This window comes from Nannochloropsis gaditana (assembly GCF_000240725.1).
Source record: "Nannochloropsis gaditana CCMP526 unplaced genomic scaffold scaffold706, whole genome shotgun sequence".
Classification (NCBI taxonomy): Eukaryota; class Eustigmatophyceae; order Eustigmatales; family Monodopsidaceae; genus Microchloropsis; species Microchloropsis gaditana.
In genome coordinates this window covers 1,139-15,489 of record NW_005803247.1, presented here as the reverse complement: position 1 = coordinate 15,489, position 14,351 = coordinate 1,139, and the positions used below count along the sequence as shown (strand labels likewise).

Here is a 14,351-nt window from a genome sequence, read left to right as displayed (position 1 = left end):
TTACCGTTCGGTGGCGGCATTACGACAGTGGCGGATAACGTGGCACTGAGCGTGCGTGCTGGGGAGGGGGGGTGGGAGGGCGGGCGGCGGGAGGGAGGGAGGGAACGGGGAAGCGCAGCATTGTACTCGTAATTTTCAAATTCATCGTACATCGTGAAAAATTACGAGCAGTAACTACTCATTCCCCCGCTGTCTAGGCTCATCCCAGTCACTCCCCCTTCCTCCTCCTCTTTCTCAATTGGTGTTGATTCCCCTCACCCTTTTTCATCCCTCCCTCCTCCCCCCATGTCGCACTGTTTCGTCTTTACAGGACCACCGTCCCGTCTGCGCGGCCCTCGACCTGACCGTAGATCGACGCGTGCGAGGCTTCCATGTTGTCGCCCCGCTCCCCTCCCTACCGCTCTCCTTGCCGTCCTACGGATCCCGAGAGACCGAAAAGAGCTCCCTGGCCGATGACCTGGTCCTCTTTCACATCTACCTGGGCCGCCCACGGCTGGAAGGTGGGTGAAGAGGGCGAGGAAGGATGGGCGCGAGGGGGGCTGGAAGGGAAGGAAAACGGGCCTCTCCCGGCACTGACGACCTTTTGCCGTCTCCTGCTTCGGTTCTCCTTCCCCCCCCCCCCCCAGGCCGACTCGCCAGCAGCCTTTTGCCAGCTCTGGGGGTATCCCGGGATCCAGCGTTGGCTGGGGAAGGCAACAAAACGTCAAAGAACAAGTCGCGCTTCCCAGGCGCGTCCTCCACGTTGAAGTGGGCGGGGGGGCCCTACGAGGTCACGGTCCTCTTCCCCCTGGTTTCCGAAGACCCTCTGGTCGAGCAGCGGCAGCTCTGCAGCCTGGGCGAGGTCAGACTCGTGTTGTGTTTCCTGGGAGGGGGGAGGGGGCACGGGACTAAGCCTTGAGTCGTGTCCTTCGCATGCACCTTCCCTTGAGCGGTACCTGCATGGGAAGGACCACGCGGATGTGTAGGGGAAACGCCGCGTAGAGTGTGGTCTGTGAATTCCGCAACTCGCTCATACCGTGACGAGAAAGCTGCCTAAGCGCCCACACGCGTCCACACGCCCTGTCTCCCTTTTAGCCTCCCTGATATCCTTACCGCCTCGCCACGGCCTCTCTCTTCCCATGCCTCCTTTTTTCCTTCTCGCAGGCCATACCCGCCTTTGGGGGCTCCTCACGGGGGTCTCAGGGCAACACCGCTGACCTTCAGAATTCTCGCACCGGACTTTCACAACAAGGCACCTGTAGCCGCAGCTCGAGCGGCGCCCCCTTCCACTCAGGGGGGAAATCGCAGTCGCCTGTAGAGGGGAGTTTGTCGCACCAGGGAGGGAAAGGAGGAGAGGAGGTGCCCATGGGGGAAGTGAAGCATGTGCCCTGGGAATCATTCCCGCAGATCATGCATGTGGTTGCGTCCAGACGCTTCTCCGAGCACGTCCTGGTCAAGGTGAGTGCGTGCGATGGGGCTTAAAGAGAGGGTCTGTGTGCCTCTTAGTAAGGATAGAGGCGATCCGTCGCTGCGTGCGATGTAAGCCCGCTCGTTCCCCTGTTGCCTTTCTCGGGATCGAATCGTCGACCCCACCCTCCCCACAGATTCAAGACAGTCGGCTTCAAGACTTGGGACAGGCCGTCATTCCCATCGCCCTCGGTTTCTCTCCAGGTAAGCGTCAGGGACCGATCGATGCCTGGGAGGATCGTGGGGATCGTGTGGCACGCCGAGAGGGGGCTATCGGCAATGATCCGTCACCGGATCCAGCGCCCGGTCACAATGGCTCTCATTCCCACTGTGCCCTTACTCGCACTCGCAGGCGCCAAGGAATTCGCAGCCTCCTCCATTATCCCTCCCTTCCCGGTTATGAAAGAGCGTGTGCGCGTGGCATTGTCCTCCGGAGGTGTATTCAAGTGAGTGGCTGCCCGCTTCCCCTTACCCTTTCATGAGTTCGTGTGACTGTGAACACCTATGCAGCATGTACAATGGTCGTTTCTTCCCATGCCCGGAATGACGTGGACCACCCCATTAAAGCGATGAAATTGGAGTCGGCTGCCTCTCTTGCCCTGTGGTATTATCTCACCAGGCCATTTTTCGGCCTACCCCTTTCCCTCCTTATCCCAACTTGTCAATCCTGCACAGGGGTATGTTGACATTGGACCTGAGTGTGACGGTGCAAGCGCTCCTTCCGCAGCAGAAAAAGGGGGCATTAGGCCTCGCCGCAAGCATGAAGAAGTCGAAGATGACTGCCTCCGGTAGCGCTGTTCTCAGCGGCCAGAAATCAGGAGCAGGTAATGGAAGCTCGGAACGCGAGCTCCAGACAAGCGCCAGCACTGGGGCGACTCGTCTGACCGCGGAGAAAGTGGGATCGGTCCACACCTGAGACATCATATCTTAAATTTTCAAACTGTCAGTCCCAGCGCTACTGCCTCCGGGATGTCCGACTGACTACAGATGAAATGATACGAAAAGGAGCCATGAAATGAAAGAAGGGGATTCGTTATTTTGAAAATTAGCAGAAGGGACGACAGCAGGGCTGGCTCAAGCGTGGAGGCACCTTCTCAACACCTTCGTAATTTAAGAATTGAACTGAATGATATCCGAGAAGGGCTTCCATTCGAGACTTTATTCTTTTTTGTCCTGTAATTTACTTCCTTTACATTTGTCCGAGATCTACACCTCTTTATGCACGCCATCTAGAAACAAAGGCAGCACTGTTCCCAATCCCCTCTACCCCCCCTGCATCCCTCGGTAAAGCCTTGGCCAGCCCCCCAGTGGCTTCCCTTCGCTTCCATTCCTCTATCCCCCCCTGCTTGAACCCCACCCCCTGCTGATCCCACCGCACTCTGCCTCCCGACTCCTCGCTTTACCCCGACCCCCCTCTTCCTTTCCAACGGGCGAGCTGCTCCACAAGCACGGCCAGCGTATTCTTGGCTGCGTCCTCCTCCTCTTTTCCCGCCTCGAGCTCCTTCCCACCGGAGGCGGACTCGGAGGAGGATAAATCGTGCAGGCCAACGATCTCATGAAGAAGGGGAAGAGAAAAAAAGAGGGGAAGGCTCAGTCTCATTCTCATCAACATCCCGCTTTCACAACATGAAATATTTAAACGCAGCTTTCACCATCTCCAAAGGTGGATGCAAAGCACGCCAACATCTCGCGCCCATCGCCTCACGGCCTAGTCAAGCGCTCACAGCACACTCAGGTCTCATCACCTTCTACAATCAGCTCTTTCTCCAGTTCCTCTCCTTGTCACCTCCCCTTACCTCAGCAGCCTCGCGCACAAAATAGCTCAAATCCTCCCTGGATCCTTCTTTTGCCCCTTCCAACCTGCTCGAGGCACATTTGTGGAAGAGACGCGCCAATTGGGTCCGTGGCGACGCAAACACCTGGTCTAGGTCGAATTGCTCGAGGGTGGGAGGGGGGGGAGGGCGCGAACGAGGGAGGGAAGACGGCCAGGCTGTGCGTGAAGCAGTATCAAGAGAGAGAGAAAGCCAGGGGGAGGAACGAGGACAAGCTAAGCTATCGCTCTCTGGTGTACAACTCGTCAGTACACGTGCCGGCGACCGAACAAAAAATCCTCTCCTTCCTCTCGATCGTTCAGGGTCAGGGGGACGAGGTATACGGAGAAGGACACGTCTAAGGCCACCCTTCCCCGCCCACATCAACCTCAGTCTCTCACCGCAAGGGGGGCTGAGGACAGACGAACTCCGGCGCCACGGGCCTCAACGGGTGCTCTGGTTCCAGACCCAGAGCGTGGTGCGTTGCGAGGACTTCTGGGAGCAGCGTGTTTGGTCGCAGTGCGTACAAAGGCGGTTCCTCTCCAGGGGGAACGCCTGCTTTCCCTCTCCCTCGCCCTCCTTCCCGTCCTCCTTCATCGGGAGGGTTGAGCAGGTTGTTGAGATCGACGTGACTTTGCGGCGTAGAGTACATTTTTCCCTGTCAATGCGGAAAGTAAGGCACCAATCAGGCGACCAGCTTCCCCATTGCGCTCGACCTCCGTCTCCCCCTTCCCTTCGCCGCTTCCTGCGTCCCTCTCCCCCGTTTATTTTCCACCCCGCCCTCCTCCCACCTGAAGACACGGTCGAAGCTGCTGCGCGAGGTCTCGGACACGTGGGGTGCACAAGCGTGGTTGTAGGGAGGGAGGGAGGGCGGGAGGGAGGGCGGGGTCATGCGCCCGCTCCTGCTCTGGCCTCGCGTCCCCACAGAAGAGGAGCTGAGCAAGCCGGGAGGGGGAACGGTCATGGCTAAAACTGGCTTGACCCAAGTTAGAGGGAGGGGCGCTGGACTCCGCGTCCGGCTCGCGATGGAGCAGCCACTGGGAACGAGGGAGGACAAGAGGACGTGAGTGGTGCCAGCCTTCCCCCCCCCTTTCCTTCCCCTCCCCCTCCCCCTCCGGCGCCTTTCTTGCCCCTACCCGGAAAATCACATCCGCGAGCCAGCCATTGTCCTCTTGGTCGAGCCACGCGTCGGTCCACATGTCCACCGCGCCCAGGACAACCAGCCGCCCTCCTCTCCTCCCTCCTCCTCCACCTGCACCTCCCCCTCCTCGACCTTTGCCCCTTTCCCCTTCATTCAACCTCTTCTCTTCTTCCTTCCCCGCCTCCTCCCGCCTTCCCGCACCCTTCCCCTCCCCTCCGTCCTCTCCCTCCGCACGACCCTCCCAGGCGGCCAGCACTGGGCGGTGGGCGGGATAAGAGTAAGGGCCGGAGGAGAGCAGGACCTGGGGTGCAATCGGAGGAGAGAGGGGGACGGGAAATCTCAATCGAACGGAGGCAAGCATATAGGATTGGTTTTGGAAAGGTGTGCTCTCAGGTATCCGGCCCGTCACTCCTAAGCCCCACCCTGACCCAAAGCACGCATCGCGGTAGGAAAGCTCACCGCCCCATCCGCGCTCCCTCTCCCTGTATTCCTTCCCTCCCATCCCCCTCTCAGGCACGCTCGTAGAGGTAAACCACGGACTTGAGCGATATCTAAGCACGGGCTAGCGCGATATCTAGCACAGGCCGCCATCGAAATGCCTCCCTCTTGGAGCCTTCCCGGCGTCCAGACCCTACCTTCGCAGGGGGCGCAACGGACAGGGAGCAACCGTAGGGATAGACGAAGGAGAAGCCCGGGTCCTTCTCCTCTTCCTGCCTTTCGTCCTTCCCCGCCTGGTCGTCTTCCGTCTCAGGCAAAGAGGACAGGGAGAGGAAGACCTCCTTGGGATGGGGAAAGCGAGGGTGTCTCCGCCGCCGGAGAACAGCGTCGTGGTGCGCGTGCATGCCCCAGGGCTGGAGCCAGCGGTTAAGAAGAGAACTAGGGCCCTCCTCGCTCCCGCATTGATTGTTCCCCACCCCTTCTGAGAGGAGAAGGAGGACGCTTTGCCCCTCTACGAGCAGGAAGCGAGAGAGGGCTTGTTCCTGCAGGGAGGGGGTTAGGAAGGCACAAGGGGGAAGGGGGGGGGTAGAAGTTACTGCCCGCTGGAAGGACAGCTGAAACGCGTGACCCACAGCATGGCGGCCACATAGCCGTGCCCCCACGCCGTGGACTTAATGCAGTCCGTGGGAAATTTGTCTACAGCGTCCCCCCCCCAGCTACCTCGTGAGTGGTGAAAGCCGATTGAGGACACGCAAAGACGGCCAAGGAGGGTAGTGACAGTGCTGAAGCCCCATGCGAGGCGTCTGGTCGTATCCCGACATGCTGCCCTTCCCGGACGAGAATGGATTGGAGGTCTGAGTGCTTGTTGCTGTGGAATAAGATTGTGGTAAGAAGATGACGAGTGCATTCCTCCGCTTCGAAATGCTGCCCTTGGTACAACACGCACAATGAGAAACCGAGCTTGAAAGTTCCATACAAGTTATTCATTTCTGGCCTACACATATCGTTGATTTTCCAATCCAAGAAGACCTCAGCACAATTTTACTTTTTTCCCATCCCCCAACATCTCACATGGTGACTTTCAGGCCGGCTCTCCGTAAGCGACGGAAAAGCCGCTTCATATTTTGGTAGTTTTCCCCTTTCACCGCATTGAAAACCACGTGGTTGTGTCGCTCTTCAAGCGGGGCCTGTCAATGTGTGACAGGATGGGATGGAGGTGAGTTGAAAGTCGCAAGGGTCTCCTCATGCGCCCGCAAGTCTACTTGCCTGTCCGGGATGTGGCTGATAGGTAAGGCTGGCGACATTACTACCGTCTCCTTTTCTATTGCTTGAATAATTCCCGCTCGATGCATTGGACTGTGGTGAATGCCCAGACTGCTCTGAGTGCATCACTGTTACTCCGAGGGTAATGAATTTCAGTCCCTCTGCCAAGCCCTCTGGGGCCTCACGAGGGGCGTAAGAAAGGGAAGAGGAGGAGGTCCTCTTGGAATGTGATGTCGTGGGCTCCGACGCGGAGGACAAGGCTGTGTCTGGGAATGAGCGGCGGACAAGCACAGGGCATCGAGGATAAGATGGCTAGTTTTCGCGATGTGAAATTTAGCTCTACAAGAGGCAAGATTGGTGACGAGGAATTAACCACAAGAGGGGATAGTATCATTGCCTCGTATTTTTGGTGCGTAAAATGCGGTATCGAGACACATGACTACTATTCTGGTATTGGACAGGGGAATATAAGGTTTGGAAAGTAGCCTCTTGCAAGGGAATCATGCGTTTATTTTGGTGGGTGGGGGGAATGGCCATCTTACACGATCCAGCGCGTAGGCCTTATCCCCACATCTTTTTTTCTACATTTTCTAACATGCATGATTGCGAAATGTGCCGGAAATAACCTGTCAAGGACTGTAGTGTTGGCCACCAAACCAATGCAAACAAGCGAGCAAAACTAGTCCAACGGTCCAGCAACGGGGCAGAATCTCGAGGCGCATATTTGGTATGGGCCAAAAAGTGAGAAAAACCCAGAAAAGACCAACTGCGCACTAGCAAACACTTCATGAGCAACGTGTGTATATAGAAATTTCGCATTACTTGAGAAAACTGAGGAAGAGATCAACGCGGGGAATGGAAAAAACTGGTACCACACGTACACAAGCTTGGATTCCGATCTAGCACGTCTCTTGCCAACGTGTGTGAACAGCTTTCGTCATTGACACTTTTACTTGCTCATTCTCTTGCGCTTTCTCCCTCGCTTTCATCTCCTCTCTCAAGCGAGGTAGGAAAATCTTTCCCTTGATCGCTACTTGCAAGTGGGGTTTCTCCCGTAAGATCGTCGTATGTGTTCACCATGGGCAATCAAGGGCAAAGCAGGCTTCAGCACCCCATTGAGATTTGCTGAGGACGAAGATTAAGATGTTAGAGCGAAAGCCTCCAGGTACATTGACCTGAAAAATGTCAATGATATAAGAATGATTATATTAGTTCAAGGTAATCTTCAAGGTGAAAGTCCGATTAGAAAGGGAAAAGCTCCTGTACAGGCGCTCTTTTCCGCACATACTTCTAATTTAGATAACATCCCAGACGGTAGGAACAATCATATAGCTTCTGTACTTCAGAAGACGGGCGCATATGAGCTTCGATCCCGCTTGCCGCAACTGTCCCTGCAAGCGGACGAATTCGCATGCATGCTCGTTTTGCTGCTCTTAGTTGCTTATCTACACCTATCCTGCAATATTGTGTAAATGTGACGAGGTCATGTAGGCCAGCGACCAGCAAGCAACGACAAAATGGGCTTCCTCTCTGCTGTCATCATACCAAGCCAAAGCGTGAAATCGAGTTGAGAAGATGAGCCCAATTATTCTTTTCATCGCCTGCTTCATTTCATGGTACAATTGTTGGAAGGAAAATTTTGTGACGTCTCACGAAAGCTCTTCCTACCTTTTGTGTACGTAGAAATTACTTCGTTCACACAAATTTTAAGTGATAGACCCCAGAAATTATTATTGAATGGTGCCTTTCGTTGCCATGATTAATTGTATTGCGCTTTTAAGCAAGTTTGACACTTAAGGTTCAAATTCTTTACAAGCAAAATAGGTATTTATTGTACTGTTCTTCCCTATCCAAACTTCCAGTCATTGAAACCCGGAAGCACGAACCCTCGTTCCCTTACAAATAGAAGACAACAATGTATCCCCCAGCATCCCATTAAAGAAAGTCAGAGGTTTTACAAAAAACTGAGGCGTACATTTGATCAAATGGAAAACACAAAGTTATCTGAACTCACACATGTTGTTGACCATGTAATGAAAAGCTTATTCAAGAAATCGCCGTTACTTATCAAGCAATGACCATAACTCTCTTCCTTCAAAGTCTTAAATCATTCTAATCTGTATCACAATACATGAGAGGCGCGATGAATACCATGCATAATTCGAGTACAGTAGCGTACGTTGTAAGTTCGTGCCTGCATGTCTTGAGAGTCAATCACAACCGGCGCGAGTTAAACATTTCACATATTGAACTTTACTTTGTGAAGCTGTACGGAAAAATAGGCTCATGCTGATTTTTGGCGCCCGTCATGAACATTGGAAGGCCGTGTCCTGCCCTAAATAAATCGGCGATATGGGCCCAACTACATTGTACCCCCGCGAAAGTGACGACACGTACCCGTCATCAACAAGGCAGGCCCATGCTATGTGCCGTCCTCCAACCACCCATTACACCTCACACTATCGCTCAAATCCTGTCATCTTTCATAAAATTATATTACATAATTAACTCAGGCCTGACAACCAACAAAGGAGCTCAAAGGTGAAGTGCGCTTGCTTCGACTTATTCAGCTAGTAAGCTCCACCCGGGGATGGAGCAGCCTAATGCTCCACATTCATCCGGTCTCATTGCTCCAGCTATGCCGAATGAGAATTCATGCGATCTATTTCTATCAAGTTAGGGAAGAATAGATACTAGGGAGAGCTGTGATGCGGATAAGGATAAGAACATTTCAGGCCGCCGCTTTCGCTTTCTCGGTGCTGTTCTGCATACATGTCTTTCTCCTTAACATGTCTATTTCTAATTGGGGCAAAACGAGACAGCATATGCAGCTCGCAGCAAAACCGAGTCTTGCCTCATCATTACTTGAGGATATTCTTGTGGTCATATCGTATCACTGGAATGTTGGGAAACTTGTATATCTCACCGCCATGCTTGACCTCATTCAGACGTACGAGACTCGAGTAGACGTCCTGATCGTTACAGACAACGACGAGGCTCTGCACAAAATATTAGCCGCATGGGGATACATGGGAAACAGCAATCCCACGCTCCAACTATGGCAAGCTCCCACCACCGACGATAAGCATAAATATTCATTACTTTGGGCCCACAGACAGGCGATTGAAGATGCTGTTGAAAGGCATCCCGATTATACATCGATATTCTACATGGAAGACGACACGCACTTGACCTGGCCGACTGTAGTATCTTGGGCATTGGATACAGAAATTCTTGAACCGCTGAACTTTACGCGCTGTATCTATCGAACAGAGGTGGATGTAAAGACGGGGGACTTCAACATGATGGATTATACCAATACCCCATTATGCATCACCAGGAAAAATGTGCTGGATGCGACTCGAAATGATGACTTCGTTCGCATACAGGAACGGCTGAAAAAGCAACCCGTTCTCCGTTGCGGGAGGCATCGCGATAAGACACAATGGACTTGCGGCGTCCACGATCGGTTCGTCTCACCAACAGAGCCCTACCAGGGTATGTGGATGGCCACACGCGCTCAGCTTGCCCGCTTTATGGCACATTCTTTTTGGATTAAGGAAATGGCCTTGAATGCCACTTTAGCCGCTGACATGATCATGGGGTACCCAGAGCGCAGTACGGTTATGAACTTGCTGATCAACGTGCCTGAAGGCTTTCGTTCTAACTGTATGGTGCCCTTTGTCCTCAGCGACCAATATGATGGGGTTCTGAAGCCCATTTTGCCTCTGGTTGCCCGTGTTGAACACATGCGAAACGGATACTCCCCGGATACTACGACCCCACTAGGGAAAACCCACTTGCAAGTAGCGATCAAGGGAAAGATCCTTCTTCCTCGCGAGAGAGAGGAGATGAAAGCGAGGGAGAAAGCACAAGAGAATGAGTCATCAGGGAAAGGACGAAAAAGGGTTGAATAAACGCGTTTTGAAAATAATTCCTTGTAGATGAAATCGAAGGAGTCATTTAAGAATGTTCGTAACGTTGATATGGTTCAGAGGATGCTCACTATGCGAGCCTACGACGCCAACACTAACCAACATGTCTATGGTTTACCTTCTGTCCCTGAGTGTCTCATTAAGTCCATTAGGGTACCCCGCTTCTAATGCAATAGATTTTTTCCAGGTCCTTTTTATCAGATTTTCACAACATTGGTTTTTTGGCACTCTTGCCACTGTGGCGAAGAATACGCGTAACACAGAGTTCTATTGGCCACGCTCTCTCTAGTGGCTCTGAATGCTACTTTCGATACCATGCGGGGGGTAAGCCACGGATGCGGAGGAGAAAAGGCCGTCCTGGTACACCAGTTCTTTTCTTACAACAAATCCTTTGTTTGTAATCTTGATAGATACATAAATTCATTTTCCGGCCAAAACGAATGTTTCCTTCTCTTGCAGAGAAACATTTGTTTCTTGGAGATGAATAACTTTCTTTCCTTCAGGTAAGAAAGTAATTTCCTTTGTTACCAGGAAAACATTTATTTGCCAAAAACGTTTTCTTCGGTGGCTGATAATGAAAAAAGTTTCCTTTTCTTTAAGAAGAGGATATGTTTTTCTGGAGGAAGGGACTTTTCTTGGGTAGGAACATACATTTTTTTTCCTAAAAAAGAAAAACTATATTCGTCTAATTTGGACATGACTTTCTTCGCGAAGAAGGGTAAATGTCGGTATTTTTCTATAACTTTTTGCTCCCTTTGGGTACCCTCAGCCTATACATTCTTTTACTTATAGCTATTGCACGGGTGGCATGAGAGCCTGGGACTCCTGCTAATAGGTATGTATGGCCTGGTTGGTGTGCACGCGCGCTATGAGGAAGGACCAATCGCGCGAGGAGCATATGACCAGTTCTTGGTTTATTGTCTCTGTACTCAAAATTTCAGTGCGCCCGGAAACGTCATACCACTTTCCCATGGGGTGTTTTCCCTCACCCTAAGAGAGCTCGCTGCTAACTTGCTGTTCGGGGGCTCGCCGACCGTTAGTCTCCGCCTGAAGGTCACTATAGGCGCAGTAGAGCATGTCCTTTCCTGTTTACCACGCCAATCGTCAAATACATTAAGAAATTGCTCCTCAAGTCTTCCTCGAGCTTGAGAATCCGGATGAAGATGACTTTCTTCAGCTTTAGCGTCGGCACGGTTCTTTCGAGTAGGGATAAGAAATCTTTCTTGGGCAATAGCCGTTTCACTGGCAGTTTCCTTTTGGGTGATCTTCGATACTCTTCCTGAAGTCTTTTCACGTATATGTTTGCAAACTTCGAGCGATCGCATAGATATTGCATTACAGATATACTTTATGTACATTTACATACACCACATCACTTCCTGCTTGCAAAAGGAAACCTTCAGGAGCTCTTCCTAAGTATGAAGGTCTCTCTCAGAGCCTGCACAGGTCCCGCATCGTGGGCGTGTTCAAGTACATTCCTGAATCTTGGGATTTTTATCCTTATAATTTTTGTGAGCGAGAAATTCATGGATCTTTCCCATGTCGAGCGTTTTGGTGACATAGATACATCTTCTGTCAAAAGCTCGCAAAGCCTGTACGAGCGAATGCAAGCAGTGGAGGAGAACATGAAAGTTCTCCAGAAAAGGTGAGCTAGTGCGTAAAACCGATGAAAATGCTATCACGCTACACCATGAATGCCAATCTAGGACTTATTATCGATCTTTTAGGTTCTGGCAGGAGCCGCTCGAGCCTATTTGGCAATACCGAGGAAAGTACTATCTCGGCAAGACCAATGATATCGAAGACAAAGACCAAGTAAGGAAGCTGACGGCGTATCTCTGTTTAATGGGGTGTGTACGCGTCTTTCAATGCGGAACGATCCCGTAACTGCTTCCCTCTGACTTAATGATTCACCTTGTACGTCTTTCTTCTTGTTCCTAGGTGACTCCGTTTTTCCTTGCAAACTTCGTCAATGCCTCTGATCCGGCCGTGTACAAGCGTAAAATATACATTGACTTGGGGATCAAAGATTTCTACAGCAGTTTGTGCTGGATTATGCAGAATTATCCGGTGAAGTTTGACGCCATACATGGCTTTGAGTGCGCGAGTGATCTCAGCAATGTAGCAGCCCTCAGCAGTCAAATTGACGCGTGTGTCCGTGGAACGGCGGCTGATTTGAAACAAGGCTACACACCCGAAGGTGTCAAGGAAATACTTCACATCTATTATAACTACATTGGTACCGACGAGAATCCAGCAACGCAACCACCGACGCGTGGTCTGAGTCAGGTCATGAAGGACTTGAATATCGAGAAGGATGACTACGTGGTGGTAAAGATGGACGTGGAAGAGATGGAGTACGCGCTTTTAGACAAGATTATTGCTGATGGCACCTATAAGCTGATTGACGAGGTGAGAAAGATTTGCGGGCAATGTGAAGATGCTACAGGTTGCACGGACTTGTCTCATGGATTCTCTTTCCATCCAATCTCGTGCAGATGTTTGTCGAAATCCATTACAACCATCCAGAGATGCACAAGTTTGGTTGGCAAATGTTTCATAAATCACGAAACGACGCGCAAGCACTCTTCACGAAAGCAAGGGACGTAGGCATGTACATCCATCCTTGGCCCTGAAGAAAAGGCATCTGCGGTTACCGATCGTCCTTGTAACCAACGACATAGTATTGCTCGGCACCACCCTGTACTATTGAGCTTACCTGCTGTGTGCACCGAGAGCAGTATGCAGGGGCACTACACTAGGGAGTATGGCGTATACAACTCTTAGTTTTGCTTCACTTTTGCTACAACGGCGAGAACAAAAAGGAACTAATATCCTGGAAAACCGATTAAAGTGTACCAAATATGTTCAACTGGATAAACTTAGGGGCATAACGAAGGAATTGGTGAGACATCTTCCACATGACTGAAGGGAACTCATAGACATCTTGGAAAGCTTTGCATGGTGTACTGGCATAGTGAGCATCTACAAAACCGCATACGTGTTAAATTTACTTTTGAGACGCGTTTATTCAACTCTTTTTTATCATTTCCCTGATGGCTCTTTTTTGTCATTTCCCTGATGGCTCATTCTCTTGCGCTTTCTCCCTCGCTTTCATCTCCTCTCTCAAGCGAGGAAGGAAAATCTTTCCCTTGATCGCTACTTGCAAGTGGGGTTTCTCCCGTAAGATCGTCGTATGTGTTCACCATGGGCAATCAAGGGCAAAGCAGGCTTCAGCACCCCATTGAGATTTGCTGAGGACGAAGATTAAGATGTTAGAGCGAAAGCCTCCAGGTACATTGACCTGAAAAATGTCAATGATATAAGAATGATTATATCAGTTCAAGGTAATATTCAAGGTGAAAGTCCGATTAGAAAGGGAAAAGCTCCTGTACAGGCGCTCTTTTCCGCACATACTTCTAATTTAGATAACATCCCAGACGGTAGGAACAATCATATAGCTTCTGTACTTCAGAAGACGGGCGCATATGAGCTTCGATCCCGCTTGCCGCAACTGTCCCTGCAAGCGGACGATTTCCAGCTTCGGTTGATCGAAAGTATTTTCTGGCTCGGTACAAAGTTCTGTTGCATGCCTTGCTAAATAGCCTCGTCCGTTTGATGGCGAATTACCCTATGCCCGCTTCATCACGCGTCCGACTACATGCTAAGGCTGCATCGGCCCTCTCCACTTTCTTTCCCAACTTCACTTTGAGCATTCTGTTCAATTGTCTCTGCTTTTCCACAAATAATCAATTCCATTTTCTTGTAAGGAACGCTACTATGCGCAAAGGACGAGATTCAAATCTATCACAGGAGCTCAGAGGCTCCTGTTTTACGAGCATTCCGACTTCCGCGAGGAGCTGATACAGCAGAAGACCGCCCCAAGAATTCATTCGACATCGTGCACAGAATGCAGGCTTAGATGAATGCTGGGTATTTTCTCCCTCCATTAGCGCCTGAGCACATTGAGTTTTTACAAGATTCACAATCAGGATCCTGGCGTCGATTTTGTCAGCCGCTGATTTGGCTCCCTCTGAAACCAGCATGAATGCTCACAAATTTGCGAAGAAATTTGGTCGATCTGCTGCGCGAACTGAATTCAATCCCATAAATCAACTCATCATAGAGTGTTTCGAAGAAGTTTCGTAATTTATAGGGGGAAATTGAGATGAAAGGTTCAAGTAGGGACAACAAATGGGCCAGGAGCAGATCTTGGCGCAAATTATTCGTCCTTAAACCTACATCGCGGCAACAAGACATTTTGTTCTATGATTAAACAAGATAGATTGATATTATTTTGGGTGATGAAAACAATGT

General features: G+C 50.9%; 4 protein-coding genes across 4 annotated transcripts; 2 read left to right on the top strand and 2 right to left on the bottom strand.

Moving 5' to 3' along the window:
* Window positions 1-523: 523 nt before the first annotated feature.
* NGA_0460910 (uncharacterized protein) lies at window positions 524-2,583 on the top strand (the record flags this gene model as incomplete). The annotated part of the gene is made up of 5 exons (XM_005853852.1): window positions 524-841; window positions 1,144-1,437; window positions 1,584-1,650; window positions 1,799-1,892; window positions 2,122-2,583. 5 exons carry the CDS (start codon window positions 524-526, stop codon window positions 2,360-2,362), a joined length of 1,014 nt encoding a protein of 337 aa, XP_005853914.1. The 3' UTR covers window positions 2,363-2,583.
* Window positions 2,584-2,801: 218 nt separating this feature from the next.
* On the bottom strand, window positions 2,802-5,378 carry NGA_0460610 (intraflagellar transport protein 52; the record flags this gene model as incomplete). The annotated part of the gene is made up of 5 exons (XM_005853849.1): window positions 2,802-2,998; window positions 3,243-3,365; window positions 3,682-3,915; window positions 4,049-4,699; window positions 5,034-5,378. Coding segments are annotated over 5 exons (1,506 nt in total), but the record flags the coding sequence as incomplete, so codon positions are not given.
* Window positions 5,379-5,553: 175 nt separating this feature from the next.
* NGA_0460701 (uncharacterized protein) lies at window positions 5,554-5,973 on the bottom strand (the record flags this gene model as incomplete). The annotated part of the gene is made up of 2 exons (XM_005853850.1): window positions 5,908-5,973; window positions 5,554-5,704 (listed from the first exon to the last, which is right to left on the bottom strand). Coding segments are annotated over exons 1-2 (201 nt in total), but the record flags the coding sequence as incomplete, so codon positions are not given.
* Window positions 5,974-11,420: 5,447 nt separating this feature from the next.
* NGA_0460801 (uncharacterized protein) lies at window positions 11,421-13,017 on the top strand. The gene is made up of 4 exons (XM_005853851.1): window positions 11,421-11,679; window positions 11,762-11,849; window positions 11,976-12,446; window positions 12,533-13,017. Exons 1-4 carry the CDS (start codon window positions 11,453-11,455, stop codon window positions 12,668-12,670), a joined length of 924 nt encoding a protein of 307 aa, XP_005853913.1. The 5' UTR covers window positions 11,421-11,452; the 3' UTR covers window positions 12,671-13,017.
* The last annotated feature ends 1,334 nt before the right edge of the window (window positions 13,018-14,351 follow it).

What these genes read in the sequence shown, in the direction of transcription:
- NGA_0460801 (XM_005853851.1), top strand. Translation starts at nt 11,453, where the DNA reads ATGAAGGTCTCTCTCAGAGCCTGCACAGGTCCCGCATCGTGGGCGTGT. An exon ending in ATGAAAGTTCTCCAGAAAAG is followed by an intron (nt 11,680 to 11,761) that starts GTGAGCTAGTGC and finishes TCGATCTTTTAG; the next exon opens with GTTCTGGCAGGAGCCGCTCG. An exon ending in CCTATAAGCTGATTGACGAG is followed by an intron (nt 12,447 to 12,532) that starts GTGAGAAAGATT and finishes AATCTCGTGCAG; the next exon opens with ATGTTTGTCGAAATCCATTA.